Raw genomic sequence first — 13,560 nt, forward strand, 5'->3', positions numbered from 1 at the left:
TGAGGCCTACTACTACTAAACAGTACATGCATCTCGTACACATTCATGCACGGAATTTCTAATGAATTGTACATGCCGGAATGTGTCTTGAGTGTATGTGGGGCCCTAGCGTATTTATGTTTGTATGGGAAATCGGGTCGCATTCACGCCTTCAGTCGACCAACGCTATGCGTCATTGAGGTCCGAACCCAAGTTGATGAGGGCTGTAAAACGCATGCACAACACATTTTTGAAAATGAATTGTAGCTCTGTTGAATCATCTGTCAATTCCATGTCTATAATTAGTCGTTGCAATCGTCGGAGAAGAACAACCTTTATAAAAGCGATGCGAGTGCTGCTCTTACAAGAGTACTCTAATTGTCTTGACCTCTGCTAAAATGTGCTCTTGTGCACAGGCAGGCGTAGACGACGGCAAAAAGCTCGGAGGATCACTTTAGACCCACGGGTCAATGCTTCAAAGAACTCTGGCGTAGACATTTGATAAACATACGCAGTCGTCTCCACTTAATCGGGTGACGGGAAAACGGATACACCCTTAAACGGATAAAATCCTTTGGAACCAAAATTTCTCACATAGACACAATGTTAAAGTTACCCCTCCTAATCGAATAAGTTCAGTAATTTTTCCCCGCATGATCGAATATTACGATTCGCGCAACACCTAGACTTGAGAGTGGGTACTATCCTTGAAATATTCAAGTTGTCTACAGTACGTACATTTAATTATTCATTTACATTATTATTACAATTTATTTTTGTTAACCGTTGAGCCCATAGATGGCGTTAACGTTGAGATTAAAGGTAAAAATCACAGGTAATGTGATTACATTGTAATTCAATATAATTTCCATGTCTGATTTATTCCAGAAGCGTTATTAATATTTTGAGCCTTCATCAGTTTTTAATATACAAGCACTACTAATGGTGTTAAATAACAATTGAATTTGACCCCCGCATAATCGAATACCCCTCTTATAATCGGATATTATGTGCTACATCATCAAACACCAACTCTAGCCATATCGCTATATTGCAATTTACTGCCATTAATCAGATGGGTTGGAAATGAAGGATGCTTGAAGTGATCGGTGGTCATTTCAAGCGCGTTAGGGAAAAGTATCTTATTCATATTCTCCCTCTCTCTCGGGTTTGAACCTGGGACATTGACAGCAACCTTCACGGTGGTAGACGAGAATCCTACAACCACGCCACACTCAGGAGTGAATATTACGCGCTGGAACCATTAATATCCGTCTAAGTCGGGCCGACTCAAGACTAAATCCAGGCCGACACAAAGACAAACAAATAAATCAACTATAACAATTACAATAATGTCTTCTATTCAGTTAAGGAAAATGAAAATACAAATAGGCAATTGCTGAGGAAAGGACAAAAAAAACGGTGTCCAAAGATATATATTCAGTACAATACATTTAATGTCAACAGAATGGGGAAAAAATCCCTTTGTAAGGAATCAGCAAAAAAAATCCCCTTTTACCAGAAGAAAAAGAAAAGAGAAAAAAAAAACTCAATTTTTTCTTTTATTTCAGAAAAGTGAAAACCCTGGAGTTATTTCGAACCCTTAACTCAGTTTCTGTGTATTTCTTTTTATGAAGTGTCAGCGAAATATTCAGCTTAGATTCAGCCGCGTCATATAAAAGGAGGAAAAACAAAAATAAAACCTTACCTTTGTTTATTTAGTAACTCACTATGTTTGTGAATGTATTTTCTTTCTATACGTACGGAACATTTAATATTTTTCATGTTTAAGAAATGCTTTCTTTTTTGGTCGCTCCTGTTGCGTTTGTTTCGTCCCCGAAAAGAACTAGTTTTATGAGATTCTTTTTTTCTAGAATATTCTTTTGTCGGATGTTTTTATTCGCTAGAAGAGAATTGTGAACGTAACAGTGTGTATAGGGTTGTGTTGGAAGTGCTAATGCGGCCTTTGTCTCATCAATCCTCCATCGTAAGAGGTATAGTTTCAACTTGAAAAATGCTCAGAAGGTGTTCAAAAACTACCATGTACCAGCACCTCCTAGAAGGCCTTTGCACGCTGCTTGTGACGTCAGTAAGTAGTCCATTTTCCCTCAGAATATTCAGGGGAAAAATTCCCTGCTTATGCCAGTATCATCGTTGTGCGGAAAAGAGATGATCGGGCTCAGAATTGGCGATTTTTATGCCCCACGCCCAATCGCTATGCGGTATTTGTGAGCCAATCAGGAAGATTCTACTCCAAACTAAGAAGAAACTAAATAGAATGCTGTGTTTCAAAATGTGGCAAACTTGCAAGGTAGTGTGAATGACGTTTATGGCAACCCGTGCGGAGAACTTCTATCTCTAGGAGGTGCTGCCTGTACCAGGTTTGAGAGAGTCATAATACAGTGCGTAGCAAAATAAAAAAAAATCTAAATTTTTATACGATCCCCGTGTCCTCCAACTTTCGATTAAAAAGTTCTTGCCCTGTCTTTCCTGATGTAAATGAAAAAATGCCAAGGTTTTAAGTGCAATATTCGCCGAGATATGTAAATTGAAAAATCGAAAAGTTGGGAGAGGACAGCATAAATGAGGGAAAGGAGCAGTTTCCATCATTTTTTGCTGTTCTTTCATAACTTTTCGATTTTTCAAATTCAAATATCTCAGCGAATATTGCATTTCCCGTTGCCTGAACAGAACAGACCGAGCAAGACCAGGCTCTGCTGTCGCTTACGCGATTTTAGCTCATTGCCCCGGATAGCGCGGTCGTACCGGAGAAAATTCTGAAACACAAGAAGGGATATTGGGAGGGGGCTTTCGTAGGGCACAATATACAATCGTTAGGAAAATATAGAAGTTAGATTATCTTTTAAAAATTTAGATTTTTATTTTGTTACATACTTTCTTTCTTTTTAAACCGAGCACAACTCAGGTCTATCGCCATCTATGGGCAATTTACTACCTACTCAGTTGTGCCGGAAGTATTACACACAGTATTTTCACTCTCAAAACTACTACTTCACCAAACACCAACTCTGGCCATATTGCTATAGTGCAATTTACTGCCATTAGTGAGATGGGTTGGAAGTGAAGGAGCTGTCTATCGGTGCACTCTTAAAACTGGTACCTGGGTAATTTATAGGTAAATAAAATGTCATGTCGTGACACACAGCTCGAGAATCCCTGGCTGTAAATGGATTCGTACGAACCCTTCTCGGAAAACCTTGCGAACCACATTTGTCTCGTGACCCATGGTTCAATAATCACTGGCTATAACTGGATTTGTATGGCCCTCCTTGGAAAATTCCCCGCGGATCAAGTTAAGGGAGTGATCATTGATCATTTTTCTGTCGCACCACGGTCATTTTCTGCACACGAGGGCTAATTAGACCGGAGCCTAAAATTTATTGCGGATGGGCTTGTTTTTTTATACTCATCGAGAGGTTGGTGTGTCAACCCCTCGATGGCGGACTCCCTGCGGTAGCGATTTTTCTGCGGTCATGTCGCCGATTTGTTTTACCCCTGTGTCAGGAAAGTTTTCCGACAAGGACAAACCGGGTATCGAACTCACGACACCTCTAAACATCCTTTGGTACTTTGGGAGAGTATCTTATCGACCTGGGCTACCGCGCGCCCAAAGGGAGTGACCAATATCTAAATAGTCCCTGGCTATAAGTGGATTTGTACGACCCATGTTGGAAGCCCCTATGGAGCCCAATTTGGATCACGACCCATAAGTTAAGAATGCATTACGCGGACGAAATATACAAATTTGTGCTCGCCGTGAAATCATCAATCATTTACTCACTAAGCAATTTCGAATACAGGGATCCCTCAAAAAGATTGATACCTAGATACATATAATAACCAGATATATTTATATTTTTACCTATAATTATTCGCATTGATAGTAAGGGAAAACTCCAATCTGTTATTATCGGATGGCTGTGAAGAAAATGAGGTTTTCCTGCGTGAACGAATTTCTCCAATATTTAGATAATTATTTGGGATAATTTTTTCCAGTCACCTTTCTGGGTAATCAATGCACTTGTTGGGACATTAGAATATGTACTTTTATTCGTGTATTTGATTTCTGAAAACAGTCTTATAAGCCGGAATTGCACTGTAAAAGTTTGATTTGTTTTGCAAAAGTTGAAAAAAAAAATCAATTAATAACCATTTTACACTCGCACAAATGTATACTGCTTGAATGTAAACGATACGCTTATTGGTTGTATTTTTCAAATTTCATAAAAGAACTTTTATCAAACTATTGTAGTGTAATCCCGGTCTTATAACGATCGAAGACATTCACCGACGTGTAAACAAATGCAGGATTCGCAAACACTAATGTTAAGACAAAAAAGAAAACAGTCAATACATATTTTTTTTAAATATAATCTTTCATACCTCTAAGCGTGAATAAACAATACTCTCTGAAGAAACAATACTCTCTGAAGAAACAATTTTTGATTCCAGTGTTGCGAATTTGTTCTTTTTTGTTGTTGTTGTTATAGAGCCCTTAATTCCTTTGTTATCACTATAATGAGATCAAAGGAATATAACGTGTTTATGCGAGCTCATATTTACCCGAGGAAAATGTATAATCGCGTGGGAAGAGCCAAAGTAAACAACGGCTTTGTGGAAATCGCGATACTCCAAATGAAATTTACCTTTGAACATTTTTCCCGTTATAATGCATGAGCGATTCTATTCGTCATTATATGTGTACACAGCGAGAATATAACCTCGGGCAAGAGGCTATACGAGGTATAATTGCATCACGAAGACAATGTGCATTATACAGGGTGCATAGCAAACGGGGGTTACGACATTTCACCGGCGAACCGTTGATCCTAGAAGTATACTTCCAATTAGAAAAAGTTTTCAAATAACGTGTAGTAATCAGATACGTCATTCATATTGCAAGGGGTTGTATAGTTTACTAAAATAAAATGTAACTTTTTATACAGTCCCCGTGTGCCCCAAAACCCAATTAGAAGGTTGTTGCCGTGTCTCTCTTGATGCCAACTAAAAATAATTCCACGTTTCTAAGTGCAATGTTCACTAAAATATTCGAATTCGAAAAAACGGAGTAAATTAAAAAAAAACCAAAAAAAAAAACACCGTTACATGCGTGTAAAATGTTTTTTTCCGAATTTAGAGTTGTCTTTTTCACAATTTTCCTCCGTTTTTCGAATTCGAATATTGCACTTAGGAACGTGGAATTGTGTGTGAAATCTATATTTTAAAGGCCACAACAGGCGAAATGGCCAAAGTATCTCACAGTTATATTTTCAAATATTACTTCACTTAATCATTGCATCAATTCCCGATGATGGGAATTTCTCTTGCGCTAGAAAAAGGTCAGATTTCCATTATTATAAAAAAAAGGTATTTGAAGTCGGAGTCCAGAAGTGACAACAGTGGAAAATAACCTTAAAATGAGATCCTAAAAGTATATGATAGTAGGGGATGAATGAAACGATAATTAATGATGTGAAAGTGGGTTTTGTCGTTGTATCGATTGTTGTTGCAGCGAGGTATCACTGTAATTAAATAAGTGGGAGCGTAGACATTCGTCATAGATCGCAGAGTACTTGTGTGATTGAGTTCTACCCCCTAGTTATGAGAGTATAACTAGGTAACTATATAACTGGGTAACGCAACCCTCCCGCCACTTCATGGCGTACTCGGAACGTATGACTATCATAGCCCGATCGCGATGGTTTACTCTTTTTGGCAAAGCTGTGTAGAAGTAGTGTGACAATATTTCCGTGCCACATTGTAAGTTGGAAATTCTACACTGTAATATCCATCAAACGAAGTGTTGAAAATATCCCGGTTATCAATAACGAATTTCGGGATTTTTTTCCCGGTTTCGCAGGTACCTCATCTGGCCAATCTACCTACTCTTGAGACAATAAATACACATCAACGCCTGTAGAAAAGAATAATTTTATACTCCGTATGACTAACCTTTCGGCTATCAAATCGAATTTTACAAGCACCAGCTTTTTAAAAATTCCGGACATCTTGAGACATCGTCGTAATAACAAATATGAGTAATTTCCCCTTCACGAGAGGGAATAGCAAACAAAAAAACACCCTCTGACTCTTTAATTTTTCACAAAAAAATATATTCATGTTTTTTTGTTGGAGCCGAAAGAGACGAAAAAACTCGCCAAATTTTGTTTTTCACTTTGGCGAGTTTCACTTCTCATAAAACTTTTGTTTTCTTTTTAAGAATTTCTCTTTTTTTTTTTAAAGTAAAAAGTAAAAAGCTCTTATTTTATTCTGAGGGAAATACTCTGAATTTTAACATTTTCTTCTTACATTGCACTTGTCTGGAAGACGTGGATTAACATTGGCATTCAGAATGTATATATGCGCTTACATTTATTTAGAGATTTTTTTTTTATCTTCTTCTTCTCTTCTTTCGAAGTCCGAAGAAAAGCAGAAAAAATACCGAATTCAACCTTTCTTCTATCCTCATAGGGAAAGAAAAATCTCACCAATATGGGGAAAAAAATACGATTTTTTTACTCTTCCATCTTGTTCCTTCCGACGAATGTCAAGCTTATCCCTTGGAATTTCTACCACGAAAATTTTCGAGTTGTGAGATGAATTTTTAAATTCGTCTTTTGTGAGATGCGTGACGGTAACAACAATGGATACCAAAAAAAAAATATATATATATAGTATAAAGTATTAAATCGCAAAAAGAAAATGGTTCCCTTTTTTTACATACACTGGAGGTGGATTTCACATCAAAATTTCAAAAGTTGGATATTTCCTAATGTTCTAGAGAAATTATTGTTTTTTTTTCCAAGAGAGATGCTTCTCATCCACTATTTACTTAGTGGGAAGAAATACTGTATCTGCAATTGCAAAATATACTTTTTTTCTGTATGTAATGTATAATTGATAGCCTTATATATATTTGAAGGGCATGGAAATTTTTCCACGTTTACAAAGCTGGAAGGATTTTTTTTCCCCATTAAATTGATGATCTGAAATATTTTAGTTACTGGTTAGTTTTGCTGGATTCATTGATACTTTTCTTACGCTGTTTTACGTTCAGCTAATATGAATCAATTTGGGAAATGTAGTATGTACCAAAATTCCCCCCCCCCCCGCCCCATAGCTGCTCTAGGAGATGCCAAACATCATTGGCATTCCTCTGCGTCCCAGATGCGTACGCAGGGAGAGGCACGGGGTACTATCAAAAATGCCAAATATTTTTATGTTTAGAAAAAAAATCCCTTTATGTGGCATCTTGATCAGTTTTTTCTAATTTAAAATGTTTTATGAAGGTTAGTAACTGAAAATTAATTATTTTCAGTAAGAATTTCCTTGTGCCCTCCAACAAATCCGTTTCACCCTTTGCAAAGAGCGATCTTGCGTACGCTCCTGTTGCGGCCGACGCTCATCTGTACAATATTTCTATCACTGAAATTTCCGAGTTTGGAGATGGATTTTCAAATTTTGTGAGATGCGTGACGGTAACGACAATAGATACCAAAAAAAAAATTATAGTATAAACTATTAAACCGCAAAAGAAAATGGTTTCATTTTTTAACATACTCGTGAGGTGGATTTCATATAAAAATTTCAAAAGTTTTATATATCCTAATGTTCTAGAGAAATCTTTATTACTTTTTTTAAAGAGAGATACTTCTTTCTCATCTACTATTTACTTAATGGAAAAAAATGTGGGATCCGCCATTGCAAAATAAATTTTTTTCTGTATATAATATATAATTGATAGCCTTATATTCGAAGTGCATGGTAAGTTTCCCACGTCTACCATGCTCTCTGGAAGCATTTTTTTCTTTTTTCATTAAATTGATGATCTGAAATATTTTAGTTATTCTCATTAATTTTGCCGGATTCATTAATGCTTTTCTTATGCCATTGCAAATTCGGCTGATGTAAATCAATCTAAATATGCACTTGAATTTTCTCTCCATAACAGATCTTTGAGATACTATTACTCAACCTCGTACACATTCCTCTGCGGAATTTCTAACGAATCTTTACATGTCGGAATGAGTGTAGTATATGCATGGCTCTAACGTATTTGTGTTGTGACAAAGCTGTGCTTGTTTTAAGTTCTTGCTGGAGCTGCCGTCTCTTCCTTATCGTGAAATGTAAGTGATAAATGAATAACTTTTCAATTAAAGTGAGTATCATCTTGAAGATCTGCCTGCTGTTTGCGGAGAAACTTTACAAACGGAAGATTGTCTTGCCTTCACACTTCGAAGTTGGAAAATCGCAGAAAACTAAGCTGTGGGAGATATTAGACATCAGTGGCAGTGCTGTTTTTTTTATGGGTGTTCAAGTGCAAGCAACTTCTAACGCTGGAATATCGCTGCGACATTCGAAGGCAGCATTAATGAGACCCCGCGAGCCACTAATCTATACTGTTCTAGATAATGTCTCTCACAAGCACTCGAGATGGCAAAGCAAGAAGCCAATTTCAAGGATAACACAGATTTATTATACAGAACAGATATTTTTACACATATTCCCAACTACTGATTTGACGAAACATGCTAAAATTGGGGAACTTCTTCTCTGATATACAAGAGATCTCGCATTCAAAAACTCAACAAACTACTCGTAGATCTAATCTGGTGGCGCTTCTGTTAGCCGGAGAGAAGTCGGGAAACTTCTGCAAAAATCCTCTGGCATCATGACATCGCCAAATTATCGGAGCTGTCGCTAAATTCACCAAGCATAATCAATGATAAATAAGGACTATTTGCATAATTTTCGTAACAATACTATGCACATGTTTTCAAAGAGACCGGCAGACCATGAGCTGGAGACCCGTGCTCTAAAGTCTATATGAGAAAGACGCGATCTCTAGCAAGAAGATGGTGAGTATTTTAAAGGTCCCTTGGACTTGTGAAAGGAATAAAAAAAATCACGTGTGTGAATGTAGGAAGGATATTCAAATATTTCTAATTCTTCTACTGCTGTAGGTGTCTGAACAGAAGCAAAATTGTGACACTGCCATGCCGGGAATCCAGACCTACTTGACAGGTATCATCTGAGATGGCAGGGCTACATTATCAAAGGCTTGTCGAACACCTAAAGAACTGGATGCAACCGAGTTCACACAACCGGTTTCGAAACTTTTATCGAACTTCAGTACGATTTTGAATACTTCTGTCATTCACCTCTTTGATTCTAATCCATCACACACGTGTTTTTGTTGATTTTTTTTGTTAATTACAGCAGTCAAGTTTCACCGTATCAAGTTGAGGAATTTATCTCAGTCTGCCCACGTGCTAGAGCCATGCACCGTGAGTGGACAGGGCACAGCACAATGAGCGATGAGATTTTGGACAGCTACATTTTTCTTCTAAATATGTTGGGAACCGTAGCGCTCTTTCATTATATTATGTGTCGTGGAACCAATGTTATCAGAAAGCTATTTTCTTTCCAGCTCACGTGATATCGAAGTTTTGATTTATTGAAAGAGTTTTTGTCGAGAAAAAAAAAAGGCCGTCGCATCAGTATGAGTTCATTTTCTCCTCAACGTTTCCCAAACTCTTGAGACTGACATCATCAGGATGCGTCTAATTTGCGGTACTGGATGCTGAATTAGCAGAGCTACCAGCCAAAGAATTTTTAATAACTGATGCCCTATAATCACATTGTGTTCTTACGCTTTTCCCAGCCTCTCTGATGCTGCTACGCTACTTTGTTCCGATTAGTTACCGTAGGCTTGAATTGTTATCCCATGAAGGTTATCAGTAAGTCCAGAAACATGTGCTTGAACAAGAGGTGTGCAGTAATATAATCAGTTGTCTTGCTGATTTCGTTGGTGGCAACAGAACTGGGAGGGTAATTTCTTCCTGAGAGGACATGTTCCCCATTCGACTCGAAGTAAGTTGTTTTGCATCAGTCCGGGATTGCGAGAAGTTCCATCTACCTATTTATCTATCATTCAACATCTCTTTAGGATGCCGGGCACTAACCACGCCGGAGTCAACAATGATCTCGATGAGTACTCTTCTCTCCGAGGAAACTGTTGTCTCAATTGACGACGGCCGCGAAACCCTTATCAATGCAGTACTTGTTGTTATGTTCGCCGTTCATGTTCTAATGGAATCGAAATTTATTACCAGTTTGAAATGAAAATCTTACAGATGTAAATGATTTCGGAACCGAACTTCTTGCCTTCTCTTAGAAAAGGGGATTTGTAGAATATCATGGGCGTTTGTCCAAAATTGCTTAAAATAAGATGCCTTTTAAGTATCTCAAATTCAGATTGGGGGTTATTCGCTTCACTTCCGAATGTGTGGGATACAAACACGTCCCGTATTTAAACGAGCAAATATAATTCGATGGGGCTTTTGTAGCATCGAGGAAAGTATTTGAATGGTTGGCTGACGCTTTGGTAAACGGACGGACGGATGGACATTCAGGCGGACATGAAGAACTGGGGAAGGGGGGGAATTGAGCGTTCTCCGAATGCCGAATTCGGTTTTAATTAAATAACTCGATGACCGTTAAGAACTGATGCTCAACTCATTAACACTGGTGAACATCGCTCGGCGAAGACCAATACACTAGAGAGGCTAACGCGCGGGCTAGACGTTTCGAAGAGACGTGCGAGTTTGTGTGTGTATGAGCGTGTTTATCTACCTTTTCTATGCCAACGCGCTAATTCCGTCCAGTACTTGATCCGTTTGCCACCCAATTTGCTGCCGCACGCGTGAATCTACGCCGACAACGAATGCTTCAGTAATTTTATTTGAATTTGCTCGGCATGAATTAGCGGGAATTACGAACATTCATGACGATTAACACTGCGGAGATACAAACTTATTTATCGTCATCTTTAAGTGCTTACTATTTACAACTCTATCTCTACACAACAACTTTAAACACTCTTAAAACTTTCAACTCTTACATCTTGCAACTCTATTCCTCCAAACTTTGATTCAGACGGTGAAGCGGAAGACAACGACATGTGAAATATTAAAGCAAGGGTGCACACTGCACAACCTTTTCACTCCAGATACATGGCATTTCTGCCACTAGCGGGCCCGGAAACTTGTATAATGGCCACATGACTTGTATTTTACCGGGTATTCCAGTTGTTTTATCCACCTCAACCTTTATATGAAATACAGGAGATTGGTTATAAATAAAATGACACTACTCAGAAGTGTGTAGCGCCCATTCTGATGGAGGTATTTTGATGAAACTTGGTATATGAGATATGCGGATTATGCGCAAAAGTTCAATAAACAATTAGTTTATTTTTTGACCACCAGGTAAAAAATGGCGCGTTTTTATCGCAGTTATCTTTTTCCCATGTTTCAAATAACGTATACACCAAGTTTTAATGAAATACGTCCAACACAACGGGGAATACATAAGTCGGAGTAATGTCAGTTGAACTATGCTGATACTACTCCGACTTATATAACGCCCGTTGTGTTGGACGTATTTTATTGAAACTTGGTTCGGAGACCATGGGCAAAAGATAACTGCGATAAAAAGCCCAACCTTTCACCTGGTGATCAAAAAGTGCACTAATTTTTTTTATTGCAACTTTCTTTTCCACGTGGTCCACATATCTCATATACCAAATTTCATCAAAGTACGTCCATCAGAATGGGCGCTACATAAATCTGAGTAGTATCACTTTTATTTATAACCACCCTGTGCCTGTTAGGCCTATATGAAATGGCCTTTTTATGAAATTCCCCTTATTTTCAAGGGTTTTTATGTAGTTTAATTTTTGAAACGAAGAATTAAGATTATTTTCATAACTTAGGAATTATATTATGATTCTACTTATCATAATTAGTTATAGTCCTTTAAAAATATACTGTATTTTCATCTCACGTATTTGTCAAATATATAATTTTTTTGGCAAATTACATTTCTGGGATTACCTGTCATTTTTTGTGATTAACAATTTTCCCAGCAAAATATCGATAGTTGGTAACTTGACAATACTCTTTGAAAATGTTTCCCCTGTAACTGACAACTTTCCTGTGACAACGTTTTCGCCTTTAAGTGGAAATTTTAGTAACCTTCGACAATAAGAGGAAAAACGGGACATTTTATAGAAAAGTTGGAATACCTGAAATTAAGGTAATGCCTCGTTAAAATACGGGTCATGAGATTACTCCGTGTACACAATTTCTGGTCCGCAAGTGGCAAAAACACCGCATATTTGGCTCACGAGCTATAAAGGTAAAACTATCAACGACTGACGTCACACACAACATCGATACATTAATCAAACGGATTATGTGTCAATATACTTATTCATAATAATAATAATGTACGTCATATAGTCTTGAAACAATATTGATGTCTCATTTTATTTATATCGCAGCACATGGTCCAGACACAGATGCCATTGCCATATCCCCAATTCAGCCAAAATGGGGAGCAACAGCCGACACAGCAACAGCAGATACGAGCGAGTACGAAGAACGGCACAACGTTCAATGTACCAGTTGTCACCACCAATGGAGTCGAGCAACAAACGGTAAGAAACGTTGAATTCGTGACCATTTATTAATGAGTTCATATGCGTGTTTATCCATATCCATAAAAACAAAATTACATCCTTCCCCAATATAAGGCCACACACTGCGTCAATTAACTGTTGCATCTAATTCGTTGCTACTCCCGTTGAAAGTCACAAATACAAATATATAAAGGTCATAAATATGTGATGTACGGACTAAAGGTATCTCAAAATAATGGCTGAAAGAACTACAAATACTTAATTATGACTTAAGGGGGGGATTGCTCCAAGTTTTTTTTATCCAATGTTTCCAGCAAGGTCACACTTTCGCAGCAGTCCCATGTGAGGGAGAGACTACTACCACTTAACAGTACATGTATGTACCTCGCACAGATTACTCTGCGGAATTTCTAACGAATTGGTACATGCCGGAATGTGTGTGTGTGTACGTGTAGTGAATTTAACACGAGGTTTATTTATGTGCAATGCCTGTTGTGAGTGTAGTGCTTCCATCTGCCATCAATTTTTCTGACTATGAGAAGTGTAATGATTGAATAATTGTACGTTGTACGTCTGTTGTTCTCTGTGGCGAGACATTTTAAAAGAAGAGGTCGGCTCGACTTTGCACCTCGAAGTTGATGCGAAGTATAGACCGCAGCACAGACGCAACAGTCAAGCCCGTCATTTAATGGGGGGGGGGGGCGGGCTGGCTTTCGAAAATACACTAAAAATAGTATATATATGTACATACATTGAGTGCATGTGCTTTGCCCCCCCCCGAGAAAAAGTTGAAATGATGGCCCTGGGGCAGCAGTCTCCCACCAACTGCCATTGAGCGTGTGGGCGAAACATCGTGAAGATTTGTGCGAGTTTTGGTTCGCTGAAGTTAAATTAGCGTTAATGCTGTGTATGAACTGAACAGAAAAAGCAAGAACACGAAACTGCCGCAATTACAACAACATATATACGTTAGGGTCATGCATTTATAGTACATACACTCACACAATACGTTCCGACATGAACCGATTCGTTAGGAATTCCGCTGAGTAATGTGTACGAGGGGCATGTACGGTTAA

The 13,560-nt window shown here is 38.1% G+C and overlaps 1 protein-coding gene across 1 annotated transcript in view; it reads left to right on the plus strand.

The window, feature by feature from the left end:
- LOC149090239 (RNA binding protein fox-1 homolog 1-like) overlaps positions 1–13,560 on the plus strand; it is a 158,562-nt gene that overhangs the window by 96,231 nt on the left and 48,771 nt on the right. Inside the window, exon 3 of the mRNA XM_089245298.1 lies at positions 12,347–12,502. Coding sequence (XP_089101424.1) covers positions 12,347–12,502 — 156 coding nt within the window. The remainder of the gene's footprint in view (positions 1–12,346; positions 12,503–13,560) is intronic.

This window comes from Pholcus phalangioides, unplaced genomic scaffold (assembly GCF_987345545.1).
Source record: "Pholcus phalangioides strain wild (caught in Gottingen) unplaced genomic scaffold, Ppha-v1.0 ptg000001l_1, whole genome shotgun sequence".
NCBI lineage: Eukaryota > Metazoa > Arthropoda > Arachnida > Araneae > Pholcidae > Pholcus > Pholcus phalangioides.